This window comes from Monomorium pharaonis, chromosome 10 (assembly GCF_013373865.1).
Source record: "Monomorium pharaonis isolate MP-MQ-018 chromosome 10, ASM1337386v2, whole genome shotgun sequence".
Taxonomy (NCBI): Eukaryota; Metazoa; Arthropoda; class Insecta; order Hymenoptera; family Formicidae; genus Monomorium; species Monomorium pharaonis.
In genome coordinates this window covers 3,512,550-3,535,753 of record NC_050476.1, presented here as the reverse complement: position 1 = coordinate 3,535,753, position 23,204 = coordinate 3,512,550, and the positions used below count along the sequence as shown (strand labels likewise).

The following is a 23,204-nucleotide window of genomic DNA, read 5'->3' as shown; positions in this document are numbered from 1 at the left end:
ATTTTCTTTTTTCCCTCATCTACTTTTCAGTCTTTTTTTCCCTCCGAGTTTCACTCGCGCGATTTTATACGTTACATCAGTCGATTAAAGAGAAGATATCGCGCAGAGAAAGCCATTTTCCGCGCTCGGGGAAATTAATTGTGAAGTGATCCTCGCGTCATCGCCGCCGCGCGCATAGCCGCTAACGCACATCGGTGCAGCGGCACGGGACACGCACGCACGTACCAACATACATACAAGCACGCACGCTCACGCACCGCTGTGCAGCGCCGGCGTCGACGCGGCTTGCCTTTTTGCGATTGTAATTCGCTTCCTACCGGCGTTAGAAAAACGCTAGGGGTCTGCAATTAAAATCCCTGAGCGGTAAGCCGAGGGGACAGGTGGGGGTCGATGCACCTTTGCCCGGAACCATACGTCGGCATACGCACGTACGTACGTACGCGCGCGTTGCCGCGCGCTATTGTGTGTGCGTGCGCACACAGCGCGCCGGACGCCGCCGATGCACCACGGGCATGAGTAATGCAGGTGGGCTTTTTTCCCCTTTTGGCGAATCGATCATTCCGCCGGGGCTGCTTAGCGGCTTGGAAAAGTCGCGGCACGCCTAGGAGTTGGGGGTCTCTACCCCGGGGCAACAATGCACCGACTCGAGATTAATGCATCCGCGCCGATCCTGGTCGCTGAAATATTGAAAATTACACCGGGAATATATTAATCCTCTTCCGACGCGGAAGACGCTCTTTCTTGCTTCCCTCTCGCCGCCGCCGTTGCCTTGCCCTTGCCCTGCCCACCCGCTTCGCATTTTTGCCGTCGTGGAAACAACGCGCGAATGGCATGGCGTGCCTTTCCTCCGGGATCATTGCTGCCGCCGCGATCGCAGTCCCACGGAACGGATAGGCGTGTAAGTTCGAAACGAACGTTTTTGCGCGAACATTTTTTTTTTTTTTGGCAACTTTTTCTTTCCGCAGAGATATCACATTGGCGTAGTATGTACAACTAATTAGTGCACAATGAGCTTATTTTTCTTTCGCGATTTCAACTCGCCGCATCCCGTGGATTAAGTGAGATCGAGCTTGATAATTGTCAACTGCGTTTCCCACACTACGCGGAATACGTAATTAATAATGATTTATAAATTGTCGGATTACTAATCCGCGGCTTGAGGTGTAGTTTCTAAATACCGGATACGGCGATATCCGGTAGACGCCGTGAATGGTTAGTTATAATGATGGATTGTGTACCCCGGCTCCGGTCCCAAAGAATTAAGCGTACGGTGAAGAACCGATGCCGATAACCGGCGCGTAGCGCCCGAGAGAATTAACGGTGTTCGTTAATTCGCAATACGCGGGCGGAGCGCGCGATGCCTCCGCGATGGCCTTTTTTTTTTTCTCAGGCGCGGGACACGAGGCAAAAAATTCCTCGCCTCTTTCGTACGTAATATGTGTGATGGATGTAACAAAGAATGGCGGTGTGCCGGCGGAGAGAAAACGAAGGAGAAACGCGGGGGGGAAAGGGGGAGGGGGAGGGACGGCAGAAGCGGGGAAAAAAAGGCACGGTTTATTGTTCAAGGGCGTCGACGCCCCGCCTGAACGTAACACATAAACCGTATACTTACCAGTCATATAGGAGTGCACAAAACAGCGCGGTACCGTAACGAATGCACCACCGTTAAAGGGAAGAAGAGGTGGGACTCCTAGAGATGCGCGTAGAAAAATGTCTATACTAAATATATGTTTATTGGCCTAACAGTACCTGCGCGCGAAAAACATTGACGTCTCGTGGTCGTATCTGTGCGAGGAAGCGCGGCGAGTTGTTGCTCGGCAGTGAAATGAATCGCCCGGGTTAAACGCGTAATTAATGTCCCATAAAAATGAATCAACCGTCCAAGTGATAATTTTGTGTAAATTTATTATCTGACCAGGCAGAGATATAATCTGTACATACTTTAAAGCTCGACTGTAATATAATTTTTTTTTTTTTTTTAATTTAATAGAAAGAGAGACCGACGATGTAAGAGATATTAAAAAAGCATTGTGAGAAACAAGACGGAACTCCGCGTTTTGACGGGAAGCGCGATGTATGTTTTTTTTTTTTTCACACGAGAAACTCGCATGGGTGCGGCGTTACCGAGTCCGTTAGGCAATCGTGAATAATGTAGTCGATGGCTTCTCCTCGAACTTTGGCGGATGGTTTTCAAACAGGCGCGAAGGGATACAACTTTCGCGGGATTGTCGTCCGGAGGAAATCGATTACTCTTTACGATTGTGCAACGTGCAAGAAGTGGCAGCGTCCGCGAGAAAAGCCCCGAGAGAAGGAATTTGTGCGGCCAAACTGGTGGCGGACTTGACTGTCCCACGATATTTATTTTGCAGAACTCCTCTCTCGTGTGCAAAACCCCTCGAAAGTCCCTGTCGACGATGCGGGGCCCGTTTCGCGGGAACTTGTCCCCGCAGCATATCTCGTTCTTTTTGGAACCCCCATTGTCCTCGGACATGCATATGCACACGCGGTAACGATAAATATCTTCATTGCCCGTGGCCGAACTCGCCGGCTGTCCAACGTGGTCGCTTCGCGGGTCCGAAAACATATAACGTGTATTTATACGTTTGGCATACGAATGCCCGTTGCCGAACGGCTGTTAATCAAGAATATTACGTGTCCGTGTGATGTAAGATTTTTCAATGAAGGATGGAACACACAAGCAGACATTTATTTTATTTTATTTCTACAACGCAAAGAGAATTTTTTCTTATCGCAGAAAAATTCCAGTTAATTTTATTGTTTGTCGACAATTATTAGAGATATCGAAAGACGCTGTTATGTATTTTACATTTTATGTACATAAAATGTAAAATTGAGACTAAGCGACTTGTTATTGAATTTTTTTTCTCAAGTAACGAGTAAGCAGATGCAATATCGTCTTGGATAAGTCTGGTTGTTTCTTCCGTTTTGTCTGGTCATGTACGATCTTCCTCTTTTCCTCGCCGCGATGCGCCCTAGGCTGTACCGGTTTCCGTATACGAACCAGACTGAACAAAATCCAGCGAAACCACCGCATGATCGATGAGCGAGCTTGAAATTCCTAGTTTGCTATCGAACGCTCACGGACGATCCTTCATTACCACACTTTCGTGTTTTATCCTTTCTTTTTGCACCGTGTAGGAAATTATAAGTCTCTAATAAAGATTTCTGTGCCGCGCGCGTATACTTATCTGAAAAAACACGAGAGGTGTCCTAAAAGCTCTATCATTTTCACTAGGTTCAGATTATACAGCTTTGAACTTCGCATTATCTCTTAATAAAATTTCCGTGATTTTTTTAATCAAGAGAACACCGATCCCAAAGTAATAAAAAAACAAAAATGCCTTTCCAAACGCGTTTAATTTACTTAACGTCGGTTTCGTAAAGTGCATGTAACACGTCGGATTGCGTGATTAATTAATTGGCCAAGTCGGAGTTACGAGATTCTCGCGAGAGCCGCGCGATGATTACGAAAGAAATAAATCGTCTGTTTATACGGCCGTGTCAGAAGTCCTAATCGGAAGCACCCGTGGCTCTTTATCCCTCCGGCTACGTGGCTACCTGACGACGCTTCGCCCGATGGTGTTGCGCGGAACGACGTTGCATTGTAGCGCGGTTGCAACAACAACGGGCCGTAACTAAATCTGTCCGTCAGTTCCAACCCGTGGAAGACCTTGGGTCGCTCGCTCGTCTCTGACACACGTACGTACGTTGCTCAAGTTCCCCACGTGCAGGCCCGTGGATAATCGATTCGATCGTAAAATACTCTCCTTACGCTCCGGCGTAGAAAAACGCCGCAATCAGAAATGCTCCGAGCGGACACAACGCATCGAAGGCAGGCATTATCGCTAAATTGTACTGAAAAACTCTTGCACGATATATTTCGATCACTGTCGTTCCGACGCCGCCGTTTCGCGAGAGCCAGAGCCAGAAAGTAATTATCCCGCGCGATTGCAGTTTTTCCTTTTGATCGCATAATGACAGCCCTGGCGTAATAATTGTGCAAATTATTTTGCGCACAGATGAGTCGTTCATTTATTACACCGGTTTTAATTCTACACGTAGATAATCTCACTTTATTTCCCTCAATTTTTCTTCATGGTTTTTCAGGTCGGTTGTATTCAAGTATTACTTTTTTATATAATCACGCTGCATCTAAATTCTTTGTTGTACAATTTTTTTTTCAACGACAAAACTACGTTTCGACGAATTATTGTAAGGGGAAGACGAGAATTGCATTCGACGCTTGTAACAACGGGCCGTAACTAAATCCGCGTACAATTCCAGCCTGCGGAAGACCTTGACACTGCACACTTGACACATGTACGTTGTTGATGTTGCCCACGTGCAGTGCCGTGGATAATCGATTCGATCGTAAAATACGCTCCTTAGACTCCCTATAGGGCCGAATATAGGAAATATCAGAAGTCGCGTACGTTATCTTCTACAAGTCTCAACGATTAAATATCTAAATGACTAAAAGAAGGGACGAATGAAAAATTGATGCAGAATTACTCGTAGGAAATGTATTGCTAATAATCACTCATATATAAATTTAAAAAAAGATATATATATCCTATGAAAATGTTTATTTTAATGAAAGAGTTGATAAGAGAAATAATATTTTTATACGGTTTGTAAGATTTGCTCTTCTCCTTGAATTTTTCTGTAATCTGACATGCCTCGAAAGAAATCTTCTCTGATCCAAGTAGTTTTTCTTATTATGTCGCATTTTTCTTTGTCTCCTTCGGGTGGTCGCCGACTTCCTCCGCACAATGATCGACTTTGCACGAATTAAAAGCGTGTCTGGCGGATTCTTTTGCGAGTTGTTTGTAACCTGTTGCCGATGGGACAATAGATTGACTTGCCTTGCGGGCTCAGAGTTGTCTTCTTTGTCACGTATCAAGGACGCGAATACCAGGGGATGCACTTGGAACTGTGGTCGATGATCCTAGTGGGAACGCTGTCTTATTGCATTTCTTGCTTTACTTCCTTATGCAACAAAAACGCCGCGCTTGCACGAACTCGCAATCCGCCAATTTGAAGACGCTATCATCACGAAACGCGGATAAATTACTTACGTGGATCTCGAGTATCCTGCATCAGTTAGCGCACGATTACTTTGCATTTATTGAGGAACGTGATTTAGATGCAGGCACTTGGGGAACAAAATAGATATATGGTTAATTACGGTTTTATATTATTATTGCTAATTTTTTCATTTTTGCGTTTTAATGGCCGACTCTATAAACTTATTATATATCTGCAAATAGATTACTAATAATGCTAATAATGCTTTAATGCTAATATGCCACGGTATTTATAGAGACAGAAAGAGAATGGGAATGGATTCGTTGAAATGTTAATTATTTCTTTATTTAGTAGGCAATTTTTTCCCTCTTGATGTCCATTAGTGCAGGGACTGGGTTGTTACTTACCATATATATATTTACTCTGCAGGCTCCTTTATGCAAACTTGTGTACCACCAGGAACCAGCTTGTGGCTGCATCTTTGAGCAGAGACTAGTCGCGATTTTATTGGATTTATTTTACTATCTTTAAAATGTGTTAAACGTTAATGTACTTTGGCAGCGAAATGTTAGATCTACGTATGTATTTATCGACGTGCACACGCATTCGTGATCGCGCCGTGCAATAGCGTGATGCACACGCGCGTGCATTTTCCTACGTGTACGTCGACGATGCTTCTCACGTTCGTCTCGCGGAAGAGTCTGCGCGGGTAGAGTTTGAAAGTGATTACAGTGCAACAAAGTAATTGACACTAATCGAAGTTAATAATCCGTTGAGCGTTCCCGCAAGATACGGGATAATCGGCGAAAAAGAATTGCTCGTGGCTTATTTATTTTATCGAGATAAATCGCTACCAGCAACGTAACCGACTATATCGCCGCTCCGTCCGCAATTAATATGGTAAACAGTGCGGGCTATCCGCGCGCGACTAACCATTTTCGCGAAACCTAACGCCGCGCATGAAAAGAAAAGGAACGCGCCTGCATCCTTTTTGCTAACTACTATAATCACCAGGTGAGCGGTTGAGAAGGTACGTAAAACACCGGTGTCGCTTCAAAACGCTTTTAGAGTCCGGCAATTGGCATCGTCGAAAATAAGACTTGCAAGTCGTAGAAATTAGCATGTGGATTAAGCGCGATAGCGGCGAATTTGATACCGGGACACCCACGTATTTGCATCAACGATCAATTTATTAGAATTTATTATGTTAATTAATGCAACTCTATTGAAAAACTAAGTTTCTCTAACGTTATAAACCGGGTGTAGAACCCGAGACTTTCTGTCGTGGCGATTTCCCACGACGCGCTACGAATTTTTGTTTCGAACCGTTTTGGAATTCCCATCGAATTATCCTCGATTCTAGGGTAACGATCGTAGCGATTGAACAGAAGTGCATCTTCCGTCGAGGATGCAAATACGAGGAGGACACCGAGTACTCAGAACGGCGATCAAGTAGTACAGCCAGCCAGCCAGCCTAGAACGCGAACGGTACACGCGCATGTATAGAACGCCTGCACCTTTGACCGGTAGAAAAGGCTCCTCGCGCTCTTCTTCTCCCCTTCGGCCGCCGCTGGCTCGTCCCTCTTCGGGGCAGAGGTGGCTCGAGTGCACGGGATCGCGGCTCGGTTAGGTTGTTGCGAACCCAACGGAGGAGACGACCGCGCCGGGAGAGACTCTCTTTCTCTCCCGTTCTCGCGGGAGCGAAGGAGCGCGCGATGGGCGCCTCTCTTGCGCGTCGTAGTTATATTTAGATTCGCGCTGAGCGGCTTCGTGCTTCTTGTTTTACATCTCTTACCCCGCGCCAGCGTGCGGAGTCACCGGCGTAGCGGCATTAGCATTATCACCACCACGACGACGACGACGACGACGACGACGACGGAAGAAGGGGCCTAGGGCACGCTCTGTCCTCCAAGTCTGATCACCCCACGATTTCGCAGCGGGAGAGATCTCGCGAAGATCGATCGTGCATCCCGTTTAGACCCATCGAACGATTCTCTCCGTTAGGAGGACTATCAGACGTTTCAGAGAAGACGTCCTCGAACGTCCTCAGATTCTTCAAATTATAGTATCTTATTATATAATGCAAAGTTTAAAAATGTCTTTTCTATTTTATTAGAGCTTAAAATTATATCAAATTTTATAATATTACTTTTTTTTTCTGCCGTTCGCATTCTAGGCTGGCTGGCTGGCTATACTACTTGATCGCCGTTCTGAGTACTCGGTGTCCTCCTCGTATTTGCATCCTCGACGGAAGATGCACTTCTGTTCAATCGCTACGATCGTTACCCTAGGATTTTGTATAATTTATACACTGCATTGATAACTTAAATAATTAATTAATTTGTTAACTTTGCGAAGATGAAAATTAAGAAAATAGTTTAACTCTTTTTTTACTTTCTTCGAAAGAATGCATTTGTTCTACTTATTTCATTGTGTCTTAATTACGCAAAAAATGTGATTATTCTGCATATTGAAATAGATATTATTATCATTGTCATTTTGTTCGGCTAACTTTGTATACTTGATGAATAGATTTGCCAGGACTATTGTCTAGCGAAGTTACTTTTGTCTGGAAAGAAGTAGAACAATTCTATACGCATCGGTGAATTTGAGATATGAACCACATAGAAGACACCCATTGGCGACTTCTCTCTTCTTTTTTTACTTGTTTTTTTTTATATTCTCTTATTCTTAACCGCGACTTGGTCTGGGAATGAAATTCCTGTGTAACACAGCCGAAGATAGCATCTCTTCGGAAATTGGAAAATAACCGCATCGGATTATTACGCCGCGCTCGTACGTGTTCTGACTGTTTTATTTACTGCATCATTGTCGATGCTTCTAGTTCTCAACACATATGTTTAAAAACGAAATTGTTAATGTAAAAGCGGGGGTGGTGCCTAAGGATACCAATTAACGGTGTTCCTTCTCCATTGCTCGATTATATTTTTGTCAAGTGATTGCCTGGTGATCTATTACGTCATCCTCTCGTCATGAACAGTAAGAATGCCTTCAGGCTTTTTTTTTTTAGTTAGGGATATAAGTAGTTTTAAAGTGACAACTGAAAACGTATTTAAAAAAAAACTCGACGTAAATGAGCTGATATATTATAAAAGCCATTATACTTGAAATATCGTGCCACTTTCATAAAAAAAACTTAATTTTTTAGTGATTCGGGCTTGTCAGACGTTTCATGTATAAACGATTCATCAACCGAGTATTTTTTACCATGTGCAGAGTGAAGTATCTTCTTCTGGCAACAAAGGTTCCATACGGAAGTCCGCATTTGTTTAGATAGACGATCGTACGTTTCGATATCGCCTGCTCATTCAGTTACCTTTGATCTATGAAGGTGGAAGGAGCAAGGTTCTTTATAGTTCTCCCATGACCATCGAGAGAAACGATCGCGTATGTGAATAAAAAGAACGGATTGGAGAATATATATGCGAAGAAAGAATATACTTGCGAATTCGAAGCATCGAAGCCTTTAGAAAAGAGCCGTTTAATGACAAGATAAATGGGTATTTTCAAGCGTATTGCAAGAATATATTAAGTGGTCGTTATGTATGGACTACTTATGAATGACTGTATAGATCGTGAACATATCTTTTTGTCGTGTTTATAAACGGAGAACACGATAATGTAAGAAAAGAATTAAGCTGTTTTATTGTATGTTCCGGTGATATTCATACTGATACATAAATTTGGTAAGCAAGTAAAAAAAGATGTTACCGAGTTTGGTATATGTTGCTGGCGCATAAAAAAATCACGTGACAGGACAAGGTAGAGTCCTGCTCTTTCGGACTCTGTTGGCGTGTCCTTAATTGGCCGATCGAGTTGCTCGTTTTTTTTTTCGCATGCACATTCGCATTGTGAATTCGCTTCGATCGAGCGAGCGTATTCGATCGGGTCCTCGCGATCAAGATGAGAATCGGACCGTAAAACGCGTAGAGCATGAGAATCAAGCAAGAGAATTCTTCCTTAATTCCTTACTGAATCTCTTTCCCAGAGTACGTATGTCGTGTTCTCAAGTACATGTTGCAAGTGTAAGACGTCACATAAAGTACACAAATGCCTCTTGATTGGCAATATGCACAAGCAAATTGCACTATAATAATCACATAATTCATGTAACAAACCGTTTTTAAAATAGTTAGTTCCCTTTTTCAACTTGAGATTTATAGTACATGTGCTATTTAAACGCATTCCTCCCGCTCTTCGTCCGTGTGTTCTGTTTTTGTCAGGAATTATCTCCTCACTAACATCGCATTCTGCTGCGTAATGCGGTAGCGCGCGCGTTCAAAAGGAGAGAACGAGGTGTTCCGTGCGCGGGAAGGTAATCCGAACGAAATCATAACGCCAATATACGCCAAGTACGAATTACGTACTACCGCGCGCCTCGGGGAATGTGTGCTTAGAACGTGTACTTTCAGTCTACCTTTTCATTCCGCGGACATTAACATTAATAATCCATTAGGACAGTTGTATGGCGCCATCGTCTGCACTAAGATTCGATGTAACGATCGGTGTCGATACGTCTTTTCGTGCCATTAAACCTCGGGTGTACATTACGTGCAGTTTCGCTATTCCATTCGCGGTTCGTGTCAGGTGACCTAATTTTTCTGCTGCATAATAGGTACTTCGTACTGCGGACGAACTCGACACCGGACGCACGATGACGTTTACGTCCACGTGCAAAACGGGACAAAACGCATTATATATATATATATATATATATATATATATATATATATATATATTTGTCTCCGCATCCGTTTTACACCACATTAATTTCTCAACTGCGTAAATTTCGCAAGACCGGTTGAACAGTATACGTGAGCAGTTCAATGATAATTATTATAACAGTATCAAGGAAGTATGCGGAAAATGCATTTTAAATTTTACGAACAAGTTTTACGGTTTATGCAACATTCGACACTGAAAACGAAATGTATGTCTTATCGTGCACACGATATTTTTACATTAAAAATATTCTCGATTAGAACGTAAAAAAAAAGAGGGCTATGTTTTCTTTAGTAATTAATGCTAAACGTATGTGAGTAAAAATGTGAATTTATTTGATAAACTTTTTACATTAGAACCAGATATCTTCAGTTTTGCATAAAAATTTGTACAAAACAAAATATACTTATAATATTCTTAATGTTAGATATTGACGCATGTCTCGGAAACACTGGTATAATATAGTTCACGGTAATAGCAGAGCGTAATACGAATATAACGTGTTGCAACGCATAAATGTCACAATCGACTAACTTTACACGGCGTTTCCTGCATATAGAAACATACCTTGGAAAGTATTATATGACCGCACTTCGCGCATGTGGTGGTTTCAATAGATCGGCGAAAGGCATCAGGACCATACAGATCGATAAAGCACAATTATATGAATATAGGACGTGTGTACTTTCCAATCGCGATAATATCGCAATAATATTGCTGAGAGGAATCCGCACAATTTGAAACGCATTCTCTAAAAGCTGTCTTTTATCAAGAAAAGATCAGGCAAGGCCGATCTTTACATTCCTCGATGTTACGAAATTCCGAGCGATTATAACTGAAACGCGAAACCACAATCGATTCTTCCTATACCATTTTTAATTCCGAGAAGTACAATGAAGTATCCCTCTCGCCTTCTCCTTCTCTCTTTCCCCCCTCTGTCTTTCCCGTAATTTCTTGCAACGCGCTTGTTAGATAGCAATTAACAAACACTACGTTCCTCGAGAACGTAATCGCGTTTATTTTCGATCATTGGAGCGAGACACTTGAGACTGGTTTGTGTTCCCTATCGTTGCGCCGTTCTCGACTTCAAGTCGAGAGGAACGAGAATGACTTCTTGCACCACGTCGTCATCGTCAAATCGGTCTACGACGAGGAAATCCCTGTTTTCGCTCTTGCGGAAAATATCTCGGTTCATTTTGCGCAAAGACCGCGCGAAACCATCCCATCCCATCCGATCCGATCCAATGCGCTATTTTTTGTGCTAAATACTCAATTTAGCAAAGTAAATCTTTAATGTAAATAAAATACAGTATCAAAAATAAGATTATAAAATAAATAAAACTCTAAATGAGAAACTCGTTAAAGTCAGATAGACCACGAAAGAATTAGTTGCCCTTTACGTACCTACTTAAATTATATTTTACCTATTTGGTGCTTTTATACGTAAATAAAGTTGGAAGTTATAACTGGATGTTTTAAATATTTATATTAATACAATGTTTAATTTTTTGTTAGCAAATTAATTTATTATAAGATTTTTTATTTAAATTATTTCTAAAAAATCATTAAACATGTAGTGTAATTTAAGCAAAATGACGATGGTAATAGTAATTTGTGAGCACGTGAGTTAATGACAGTGAGATCATCAACCACGTGCAAATCGATAAATACGCGATTAAAGGATTAATTATCGAAAATAGAAGACCGCGGATATTTTCGGGAGAGCAAGAGGGGAACACAGACTGGTAATATGTCGAGGTGCATACATGTAATTGTACGAGCGAACACAGGTGAGAATAAGCGAGAAGAAAACAGGCGCGAGGTCGAAGATTACAATTCTACAAACGTAATACACGCCGGTGCACAACGGTGCATGGGACTGATCTTTTTTTTTCCCTCCCCTTTCTTCGTTTTTTTCTACTCCCTCGCCGACCGCAGACTCCGAGGTTCTGTAGCGAGGCTGCGGCTTTGTTATGAAATAGACTTGAAAGCGAAATGCTCTTTCCCGCTGTTTCTGTCCCCGCACGGTTCCCTCGGAGAGCGTTTCTCCTTGCCATTCGACTCGTACCGTTCAGCTCGTACCTATCCTTGCTTTCGAGCAAGGCCCAATCCCGTGTCAACCCGAACGGTCGTTATAGTCGTCGGCTCGGCGAGTCTTGGTGCCGCTTATATTTCTGGTTGAAAGAGAAATTACGATTGTTCTTACTCCGTCAGACGGAGTTGCTTTATTCTCGTGGCGATAACCTTACACCGTGTTAAAACCCAAGTGCCACAGCGGAGGCTCGCGTGACTTCAAAGAGCATTTTAATTAAATAATTAAAGCGCACGGAGATAGCCACAGAATTATATTACGTAGCAGAAAATACATTACTTCGGTGTATGTGAAAAAATTGTGTCTTTTGCTTTTCTCTAAATATATCCGCAAATAAATGTGCAAATGTAAACGCGGCTGCGTAAATCGCCCCCTTGTCGCAGCGGCAAATCAAGTTTTTCGCAAACCCGCGCGCGCGAGCACATTACAACAGTCAATTACCTATATATCGCGCGAAATATATTATCTCGTTCGCTGTAATCGCGGCAGATATCGGGACAGATTAAAGAAGCGATAGTTCCACGCTACAGTGCCCTACAAATACCCGGCGAGAAGGAACTCGTATTCTCCACCCCGTGCCACATTCCAGACGCCGCACCGGGAGTAACTAATATCGGGACGATAACTACCGGCGAGAGAGTAAAAATCGAGAGAGCGCTCTCGAAATCGCGTTCGCGGACACAATTACGATAATGAATTAATTCGCGTTGTTTGAGCCCCCTGCACATCCCGCGCGCATACCGCGACGCATCGGTCGGCGTGATTAAATTCTCCGTGTTCCCGCCGACCGACGGGTGCACCCACCCTTGGCGCGATGCCATAATTCAATGAACCATTCGCGATATTCTCTCCCTGCGAGCGCGCCCTCTCGCACAATGTGCCCGTGCTCATTAATAAATTTCAGGATCAAGGTGAACCGGTGCTCTCGTTTAAGCCCGTCCGATTAATCCCGGGAAACGGGTGTAATTATTTAACGACGGCCGCGGTAAGTGTATCGCCCTCCCCCCCTTCGCGAGAGGGGAAAGATCCGAAAGCGATTTACGCACTTGCGTGCCGCGCGCCGCGTGTGTTGTGAGCAATGAATGCGGGCGATACCATAAATCTCGCGCAACGATGAATACACGGCGATGATTCCCCGCCCGACGTAATTACAGTAGCAGTATCCTTGCGCATCGTCGTATTAGGCGATAGTGTAAATGAGCTTATTAAGCGCGAATTAATCGGCTAATCTTGGCGCGCTCGCGTTCGAAAGTGTAATCGATAGGGAGCACTTATCAAGCGCCTTATCTAGGATCTCGTAACGCATCGGAACCCGTCTGTTATTCGCTAATATCGAAGTAGTGGTGTAACGCGTCGTTAACTCCGTTCTTGAAAAAGTAGGAGCAAGCGAATCCTAAATTATTAGCCTTAGCCTTCACTTTTACTTTGAAACTTGTTATAATAAATTTCGTTTGTACCGTGTCGTAAGATCTTTTTAATCCGAGAATAATCACATTTAACAAAGAAAGAAAACACATTAAGTTATAGTTTATTATTTTTAAAAATAAAGAAATCAGTAATAAAATACTTTTATATCACGAGTTTTTGTTAGGATTGTACAAAAAATGATTTATAATTAATAGTTGTAAAAAAACAAAATATCTATATAATATCCATTTTATTTAAAATAATTTAAATAATTCAGTAATTTAAAGTAAGTTAAGTTACACTATAATATCGAGTTATTTTTATATTTGCTCTTGCAAAATATTAAAAATGACTTATTTTTATTATATTTGTTTATTATATTTTAAATATAAAGATTATATAAATGTGAATTTTATTTTTTTGACGCTAAAATATAAATACGTCCCATATGATTATTATTCTCGGATTAAAAAAATGGGCACATCACGTTTCCCGCTCTGAACGTTATAGATTGCGTAAACGCTTGCACGACATGTGACATATCGCCGACCCCACCCTGTGACTTTTGAAAATAGCTTTACGTCACCGACGAAACACGTGCTTTCGTCGCGCACAGTCGGACGTCGAGCGAAGTTTAACAGATTTGCCGATACCAAATTCCACCCGCGACAGATCGATCTGACATGGCGATTTTGCGCAATTGGAAAGCTTGTCGGCGCTTGTATATCGACAACGACGAGATTTTGCGGTCGCTCGCGTCCGCGATAGCCGACTTTCCTACCGGGCTTCTCAACTGACTTTGTACATACTCCTATTAACGATCGTGCACGTGCGCTACTTCGCAACGTATCGACAGTGATGAAGAGAACGGTACCCGTGGAACAAATGAGGTGAGAGTTCAGTTTGCTTATCTATCGAAGTATCCGCGGGGAATCTAACAATAAGCGTTGCAGTTATGAACGCCCGATCACGACTTCATATCGGTCAATTGAGAACTTGACCCCGAAAAAGAGCGGACAAAGGCAACTGGGAAGGTGAACCTTAAAATATCAGGGTAGATTATTCCTTCAGATAATAGCTTTTTACTTGGAAAAGGAGTACCATACAAGCAGAATACTCTTTATCCGTGCGCGTTGCATGCTGATGTTATCGGACTCGTGGTTACGACTACGATATATAGTGGAACCTTTTAGTGTAGCGTCGCGACGACGCGAGAAACGCGTCGACGTGTCGCCTACATCAGCCTAGCTCGGCGCGTAAAAGCGGCTACTAACGAACACGTGCACACGCAGGAGCACGCGGCCGCGGCATGGCAGTGTTAATGTACATTGCATAAAATATGACGAGAGGAGCGGTTGTGCAGGGTTCGTGCCATCCATTGCGAATAGCGGCTGCCGGTGGAGCGCGCGGCTGTGTGTTGCCCCTCGGTAAACACTGTCATTATAATTCAATTTAATATTAATTTGTACTCGTCCCTGCAAGCGGTGCTCATTCCGCGAAAGCGGACCGGGAGAAGGTAGACGTGAAAAGATTGCGCGATCATCGCCGCGACGATGAAGACCTCGCGTTGTAACGCGCAGGAGGGCGCGAGTGGGAATGAGAGGTGCAAAATACCCGCGGATAAATGGACGAATGTGCGTGGAGTTGGAGTTTACTCGTTCCAATCGTTATGGATTATAAAAATCCGAGGGAATTAATTTAAATGCATTTAAAAAAAAAACGCAATTGACACTTAAATGTTACCTCATTTGTGTATTATATTTTGTTATGAAATAAATTAATACATGTATACGTATATTTTTTAATTAATTTATTTCATAACACATAAATGAGGTAACATTTAAATGTAAATTGCGTTGGTTTTTTTGATATTTAGGATGTATGTAGGACGCGTGCAAAATAAAGGGATATACATACATTTGGCAAATACCTGCGGGCAATAAAGAAAAGAATCAAAATGAAAAGAAGAGGTTTGGGATCCTGTTACAATCCGCCGAACCGAAATTGACAAGTTGATCCGAGATGGACGACGTGCGACCAGTTTTTAAAGACGGGTCACTTCCCAATTAGCAATTATTGAGACGTTGGAGCGATCGGCGCGGAATTTTAAGGAGATTATTTCGCCTCGAGAGGCGAGACGATCACTCGGATGAAAATATTCAGAGATCAATGAACCGTATAATTATCGTCTGATATGTCGTCAGACATTATTTGACTTACTAAATATTGACTAGAAATTTCTTATACTTTAAATATCATCGTTAACGTATTAATTCGTAAGCGTTGCAGATTTCTGTCATAATTAATAACCATTGTGCGTTTAGTCTAATATATTTCGTCTAATGGTTCTTTATTCTACATTTTTAAAATTACTTTATGAATAATAAACCTTTTATCCACAACGATTTTGTAGAAGTCGTAGCTCCAGTTTTTTAATTAGGGTATACATATGCAACGTTTATTGGGTCAGAGATAAGAGACGTTGTCGAAGGTTGAGAACCGTGGGCCACAGGATGATGGATGGTGGCGTTCTTGCTCGTTCATGAGGAAGTTATTACGGTTTGCAGGAGGTGGCCAAGACGCAGAGGACAAGTCAAGGGTCGATTGAGAAAAAAGGGTAGAATGTCGCGCGCAGACTCGATGGCACGCGGTCCTCTCGAAATCCCTCGAAAAGTATCTCTCGATTAAGTGGATCGGAGTAATTGGTTAATGACTACTGGCAATCCTCGATGTTGCAGCAAACATCCTGTCCCGAATTATACACAATTTTGTTTCCTTAGAAATTTGTAATAATCAAATAATGAAATATTTACGACATAAACAAATTATATATTATTACTGAGGAGAATTTTATTCTTTGCCGTAGACAAATTTATTTTTATAGTTCGATCGCATAAAACTATCGATCGAAAAAAATTGTCGATTTCAAATTGAAAATGAACGAAGCAGAAGAAATCACTGAGAGTATAGAAAATTTGTGATACCGGATGCACGGCGAGAGCTACTTATCGGCGCTCGTTGATCTTAATGACGATGTGTGTGCCGGTCGTCGCCCACCGATAGACGAACCGTGTCGCAACGATCGACGCCGACGTACCCCTGTCCCTCGTCGCTCTTTCGCACGCCAGCTGATTTATCGACCTGCCCTCGAATTATATGCTTGCAGCTCGACACCACGCGGCTTTCACCGATAGCGACGACGATTACGGCGCTGTCGTGCTCCTTTTGTCTACTCGACTCGGTGATTTCGACATCGCGGCCACCACGCCGATTGTCTTCGCCTCTAATCGCGTAGTATCGTGCGTGCATATCGATATGCGTAACGACGCGTACGGACGGCGCGCGTATCCTGCGCGACCCTTTGGCGTGTCGTTTTATCGCAGTCGTAACTATTTCGCCGGGGAATGCGGGCCGTCTGCAAAAATCGATCGCAATCGCAGGGACACGAGGACATCGACTCGTGCGTACGATCGGTTTCTTGAAAATGATTATTGCGCGAGTATTCAACTATTTGTCTAAATTTCTTGTTTGAGTTTGATCTTACGATTAAATAAATGAAAAAGCCAAGTCTTTATTTCCGATGTTGTTAAAAATCGAAATGTCTTCCAGAGTCTCGCTCTAGAGGCACCTCTGACTACCGCGTAATGTCGACATAAATCTTACGAACCCGCAATGTAAAATTCCCAAGAATTACTCTGTTTTCTCCTTAGCGGTTTCGTGCCCTTTTCTAAACCGGCCTGCGATTAACGCTAGCAATTTGCGCGCGGAAGCCGCCTCGCCGTACGACGCGACGTGCACTCGAAATGATTTATACGCGTTCCGTCTTTGTACGTGACGCGTCGTTTACCACCCGCTCTCCGGCGAAGATTAATTAACCCCGTGGCGTTTCGGGGAGAAACGTGTTCCGCCTCGAGCGCTTTTCGCGGCGGGGACCGGGGTCCGTCGGTTCTTCGGTTTCTTAATCCAATTTCGTGACGTATTAATCTAATTATGCCTAGGCATATGTACGTGACGTGCAATTATGCCGGCCGGTCGCATCGCTGGACCGCTTTCGTAATGCTGCGGAGGCCCGGACATCTCTCGACGGAGCTGTCTGGTCGGCAAGAAACTCGTTCGCGTAGAGAGTGCCCTAGAACTGTCGGAGAGGTGATGTCTTAAAGATAGAATCTTCTCTCGCAATTTGAAGTTAATTTGTGTCTCAGAGAAAAATCCGTGAATCATGAGTGAAAGGAAATAAGGATTTTTGTGAATTCGTCCTCGGAAATATAGACCTTCGCCTTTTCTTTAAAAGATGATGAGTGAAATAGATCCATTTTGCCTCCCGGCAAGTATATTCTTTTATAGTATTTGAGGAATTATAATCAGTCTATTTTATCCATTGTTTTTTGTTTATATTTTTAAAAGAAAATAACATTTATAGTGACATAAATTTTGCTTAAACTAAATTTCAATGTCTCATGTTCTCAGAATAGAAAAGTTGGAAAAATTAAGTTATAAGTTATCTTAAATGAAAATTACCCAAAACAGAGATAAACTAAATGTAGAGTATTTATACGTATTAAAGGATAAATTATACCACAGTTAGGATTGGACTTGAATCTTCTCTGGGAAAGTATTAAGATATATATCGCTTATAAGCATCTATCGAAAAGCGCTATCGCGCCTATCGCCAGTCGTGGATGTATCGATTCATTGGGTTGTCGGCAAAACTTTCGCTTCGACCCAGTAGTGAGTACTAAGTTTCACATTAATTACATCACCGTTTTGCCGATCTTATAATAGCGACCGCTTGCACCAAGATGTAACCGCGGAAGTTCACGCGCACGTTCGCGCTAAGAAAGTATTTAAGAGAGAAAGAGAGGGAGAGAGAGAGAGAGAGAGAGAGAGAGAAGAGCAAACGAAGCAGTATGTCGAATAACTTCCTAGAGGCGCGCCTGTCACGAAGCCCCGGGTCATTGGTCACCTCGTTCTTATCTCGCACTGTCTGCGGCCCATCTTGAAGGAGCTTATGTACAGCACCGTTGCATGGTTCGCCGGTAAACGGAATTAATCCATCTACTGCTTTCGTGATTATAGGAGCCAGTTTGCGCGGGGAAAGGTGATAAATTTATCTTTAGTAAAAAATTTCGGTCAACAATCTGGTTTATCTTGTTATTAACTATTGAATGGTATTCAATCATAGGAACTGCGACACTGTGTTCGCAATTATCTCGCGAGAGGTGCGATTTATAAATAATTATAGCAAGAAATTATAAACTCGAAATCTATTTGTCAATTGCTTTATGATCACACAACTGGTTTTTATCTGCGATTTTTTAAATCAGCTAAGTATTATGCAAAATGCGTTAATTTGCATTAAAAAAATTAATTATACTCGTAACTGGTTCTTAAAAAAGACTTAATATTTTTAAACTCAATTTATTCTATTACTTAATGGATCGATTTATTTTTGCCAAACAAATTTTATGAAAAAGGGAAAAAATCAATATGAAATAGAAACGGCAGCCTCGTGTGCTCTTTTATTCTCGCTTTTGACTGCAGCGTGTTGAAACTTTCGCGTCGATGTGGAAGCGATTTGTTCGCGAAATCGTTTAACCCAGACCACCAAGTGGTTTGATGATCGCCGGGCGCCGAGTCACGATCGTTACTTTCTTCCAACGAGATATATTCTTTGGAGAAATCCGAAACAATCGTCGACACGCCCATCCCACGTATACCTATGCATGCTTTGTTAAGTAACGGCCAACAATTCGTCGGGCGCATATAGATATTGTCTTAATGCAACGTAATAACCGTGAGCTATCGCAGTTATGAATTACTTGGAGCGAGTCTCGTCAAAGTTGGCACAATTATCTCAAAGTATGCAGTAGTTTATCAAAGCTGAAAAAGTTCCAGCAAACTTTTATTAAAATTATCTTATCTTTTGTCCGTAATTTTTCAATTTTCTGTGGTAGTTTAATAGTTTTTTTTTAAGCAAAGTAAGAAACTGCGCATACTTTGATAAAAGTTTATATGTTCTCAAAAAATTCTCTCTCTTTTTCTCTTTCTGCATTTCAAATATACTTCGATCTCATAAATGCGATATACTATTATTCGATCTGCTAGGCTGCAAATTACTACAAAGTTACAAAGCCTTCAAAGCGTTCATAGAAAGGCACATAAACATCTTACATTATTTTACGGATCATTGTGGTAATAAGGATTCTCGGTCATCTTTTTGTCACCGTTCACTGACATTTCCGTGTTGATCTAAGCAAGCGTGAAGCCGCTCATTCTTAGATCGCCGCAGTACGACGATCAGAGTCACGACCGTTATTTTCCTCGGACGAGATTCTCTTTGGCGAAACAATCATGGACACACCCAGTCATGTAAGCAAGCGCATCATGTCTACTTTGTTTAGTAGATAACTTGCAACAAAGTTCTGTTCCGCGCTATGTGAAACGTCGTCTTGCTTCATAAATATTTTGTATCCTGTTATTATTGCATTCTTATCTAATTTATTTTTCCCACTGTTGACAAATCGTGCGATCACGATTTTTTATTTTAATCGAAATATGTATTTTGCGAAGTACTTTGAACTTTCTCTCTTTCGTTTGAAGTCCAACTAACACTTTATATAGTATAGAAGAAAATTATATCATTTCTTTAATACTTTATCTTACGATATATTCGTTTTATTTTGCTTTTAACGAAGCTTTCTCATAATTCTTTCCCATCTCTCTTCCGCGAATGACGATCTTCGGGAGAAGGGGGGGGGGGGAGAGCAACGACGATGCGAAGGCACTGACGATGCGCACTGCGGTACTGATTACCTGCCATTCGTAGTTTCGAGTGGTGACTGCCCTTGCTACGGAAATTATGAAACCGGTCCATAATTGGAACTTGACTAATGACAAGACGGGTCATTGCGTATATTATAGCCATGGATCGACATTAGCTCTCTCGCGCGCACGCCGGACGTTTCACGGAACTGCAATAGCGCAACTATGTTCCACGTGGGAAAGGATGCATTAAAAGTGCATCAAACGGGTGGGGAAATGGCGAGCCGTGCCGAAAGGCAAGCATTCGTCTGTCGAAATTAACATGGTAAGGGCGGGCACTTTTCATATTTTTACAACAGAGATTAGTCATACGAGCTCCAGCGGCAGAAGCTGCAGGACTAATTATTATTATCATTCATATTATTATCTACGGATGATCGATTAGAACGCATAGAACAAAATTACATAGAGATATTCTGCATATATTTATAATCCACGTTATGAGAATATATGCCCTTTTAACATTTTTAAATATATTTTATTTCGATCTTTTAATTTACATCTTCGAAGGCTATTGGCAAATTAGGGGATTAGAGATTAAATCGCAATATTTGACAAATATTACGACTACTTTGCACGCTTCATTATCATATACACCTCAACAAGTACGAAAGTATTTAAAGCGTGATTACTTTCCTATTTGCAGATGGAGCATAGAGGTGCGCCGCACGGGCAGCAGGAGCAGCAGTAGCGTTCAGCTATCGTCAGGAGCTTGATCGTTGGGCCCTGTCTCTCTCGCGCGGAGGGACGCGGAGGCGCCGCGCTGCGCCGGTCAAGCGAGCGCGATGGCCGCGACCGACGGTCAGATCGTCGTCGCGGCGGCACGCTGGGCCGAGGAGGCGACGTATCTGCGTGAGTTCGTCACCAAGTACCGTCTGCCGGCTGTGATCAAGATCACGAAGGGCCAGTACGGCGGGCTGGGCGTGCCGACGCTACCGGCGCCCAGCTTGCAGAGCACCGCGCTGCTGATATCGGCCGGCCGTCGGCGCAAAATCGTGGCGCAGGCGGTGAAGATCAAGGAGGGCCGCCGCGTGGTCGGTGTGGGGCCCAGACTGGCGATACCGGATTCGTACGCGGGCTACTTCGAGATTCTGAGCGAGGAGGGCCGAGCGGTGCGCGGCATCGAGTCGGTGAGCGAGCTATCGCGAAGATGTCCGGAGGAGGGTGCTCTGGTGCGCGAGACCGTGCGCGGCATCGCCTGCCGGGTGGACGACGAGTCGGGTATCGTGGTACCGGAGGGCACGAGAACCCTCGCGGCCGGCGAGACGATTGTTACCGCCGGCGAAGTGGCGCTACCCGGTCGCGGTCGGTTTCTGCGCTGCGTAGACTGTCACGGTGACAGCGTGTTGCTCGGGATGGATCAGCGCGGACGCTTTAGCGCCCTGGCTCGCGAGGACAACATCAGCGGCGTGCACACCGCCAGGGCGCTTCTCAGCAAACGTCTGCCACTCACCGTGAGACTGGTGCACGGTCAGCCGCCGCGAGGGCTCAAGTCATCGTCGCAATTTGTACCCGAGTTGAGGCTGCTCTCGACTTTCGAGGAGGAGCACGTGTTCGCGTTGCCGTTGCAGAGGGAAGGCGCGGCGGTTGCGTTGCCGCTCGCGGCGCCGCTCAAGCTGGTGAAGGCGCGAAACGACGAGGCGCTCAGGTCGATGCAGGAGTTCACGAGGTTGGTCGAGCGCGCCTCTCGTCTGGTAGCCGATGTGGCTGATCGGGCGCACGTGTTGGACGGTCGTCTGGGCGAGAGCAAGCCCTCCAGGCAGACGAGAAGCGGGTCGGGCTTCCTCAGAAGACCATCGAACAACTCGGATCACGCGCCGTTGAACCACCATAGGAACAGCAGCGCCGGCCACCATCATCATCATCATCACTATCACAGCAACGGGCATCAGCCGTCCTCCGGACACTCGGGGTACCGGGACGAGAACAGGGTACCGCCGTCGTCGTCAACCTGCACGGAGGAGTACGACGAGATCGATCAGATATACGATTACGTGCGCGGCTTCGCGCCGTTGCCGAAGAGCGTCAGGTCGCCGTACGAGAGCCCCCTCGCCGCTGGCCAGGGGGCCTCGACCCCACCGTTGACGCCGGTAACGGTGACGATCACGCCCTTGCTGGACGATCGACCGGAGCCGCCGCCGATCGAGACGATACCGACGAAGAAGATCCAAGCGGAGAAGCGGACTAGGCGCGCGGTGAAGGAAGCGCCGCAGCCGCGGGTGGAGAAGCCGCCTCTGGCGAAGCTCTATGTGAAGAACAGCGGCACTCAGCGCGGACGACCGCTAATGAGGCAGAAGAGCGCGTCGCCGTTGAAGGAAACGCCGCCGGGTTACAAGGGCGGTTCGCCGCTCTTCAACATACGCTATAAGAGCCTGACGAATCTCCAACAGGCCATGGAGTTGGACGGCACGCTGGACTCCAGTCACTCGGGCGGAAGGACGTCGGGAGACTCCGGCGCGGGCGCTAAACTGCCTGAGAAGAGGTATGCGATTTTAACAATCTTTAATCACTTTTATTTCTATGGATTTTTATTCATTTATTAAATATGGACATAAGTGCATAAGTAAATTTTTCCTTGTACTAATTATATCGTACATTTGATCGTTTCTTCTTATTAAATAACAATATAGCTTTTATTTTATAATGTGTTCTTACAATACCTATATTTTTAAAAATGTATGTTTGATTTTATTATTTATATAAAAACATTTCCAATTTATATTATTTTTAATTGTATCGCCGAAACAGCGTAATATCGACGAATGATGTTGACAGCAAACTTTTATTATTTTATTTCAATGTTTCAATGTTTTTCAATGATAAAATCTAGATCGAGACGTTTGAGCAGGCCACGATCGCTGACGAATTTAGTCTGGGAGCTACGAGGTGGAAGCGGCCTCGGCTGCACGAGACCGGAAACTCCGCCGCCCGCCACGACTGCACCGCTGCCACCGACTAAATGTGGTCCACGTCTTGCAGTCACTGTCGTGGCACCGCGACGAGTCGGCACGCTCTACCTCTAACTCGTGAGTGTTAATTTTTTTAACATTCTATTATCATCCATTTTTTTAAACATAAATATTTAGCGGGA

The 23,204-nt window shown here is 43.9% G+C and overlaps 2 protein-coding genes across 2 annotated transcripts in view; both read left to right on the top strand.

The window, feature by feature from the left end:
- LOC118647736 overlaps positions 1-20,849 on the top strand; it is a 96,219-nt gene extending 75,370 nt beyond the window's left edge. Inside the window, exon 4 of the mRNA XM_036293172.1 lies at positions 20,760-20,849. Coding sequence (XP_036149065.1) covers positions 20,760-20,829 — 70 coding nt within the window. The 3' untranslated portion in view covers positions 20,830-20,849. The remainder of the gene's footprint in view (positions 1-20,759) is intronic.
- A 30-nt stretch (positions 20,850-20,879) lies between these two features.
- The window catches only part of LOC105829407, a 28,898-nt gene continuing 26,573 nt past the window's right edge, over positions 20,880-23,204 (top strand). The window contains exons 1-2 of the mRNA XM_028193721.2: positions 20,880-22,595; positions 22,944-23,139. Of these exons, the coding sequence (XP_028049522.1) occupies positions 20,899-22,595; positions 22,944-23,136 (1,890 nt within the window). The 5' untranslated portion in view covers positions 20,880-20,898 and the 3' untranslated portion in view covers positions 23,137-23,139. The remainder of the gene's footprint in view (positions 22,596-22,943; positions 23,140-23,204) is intronic.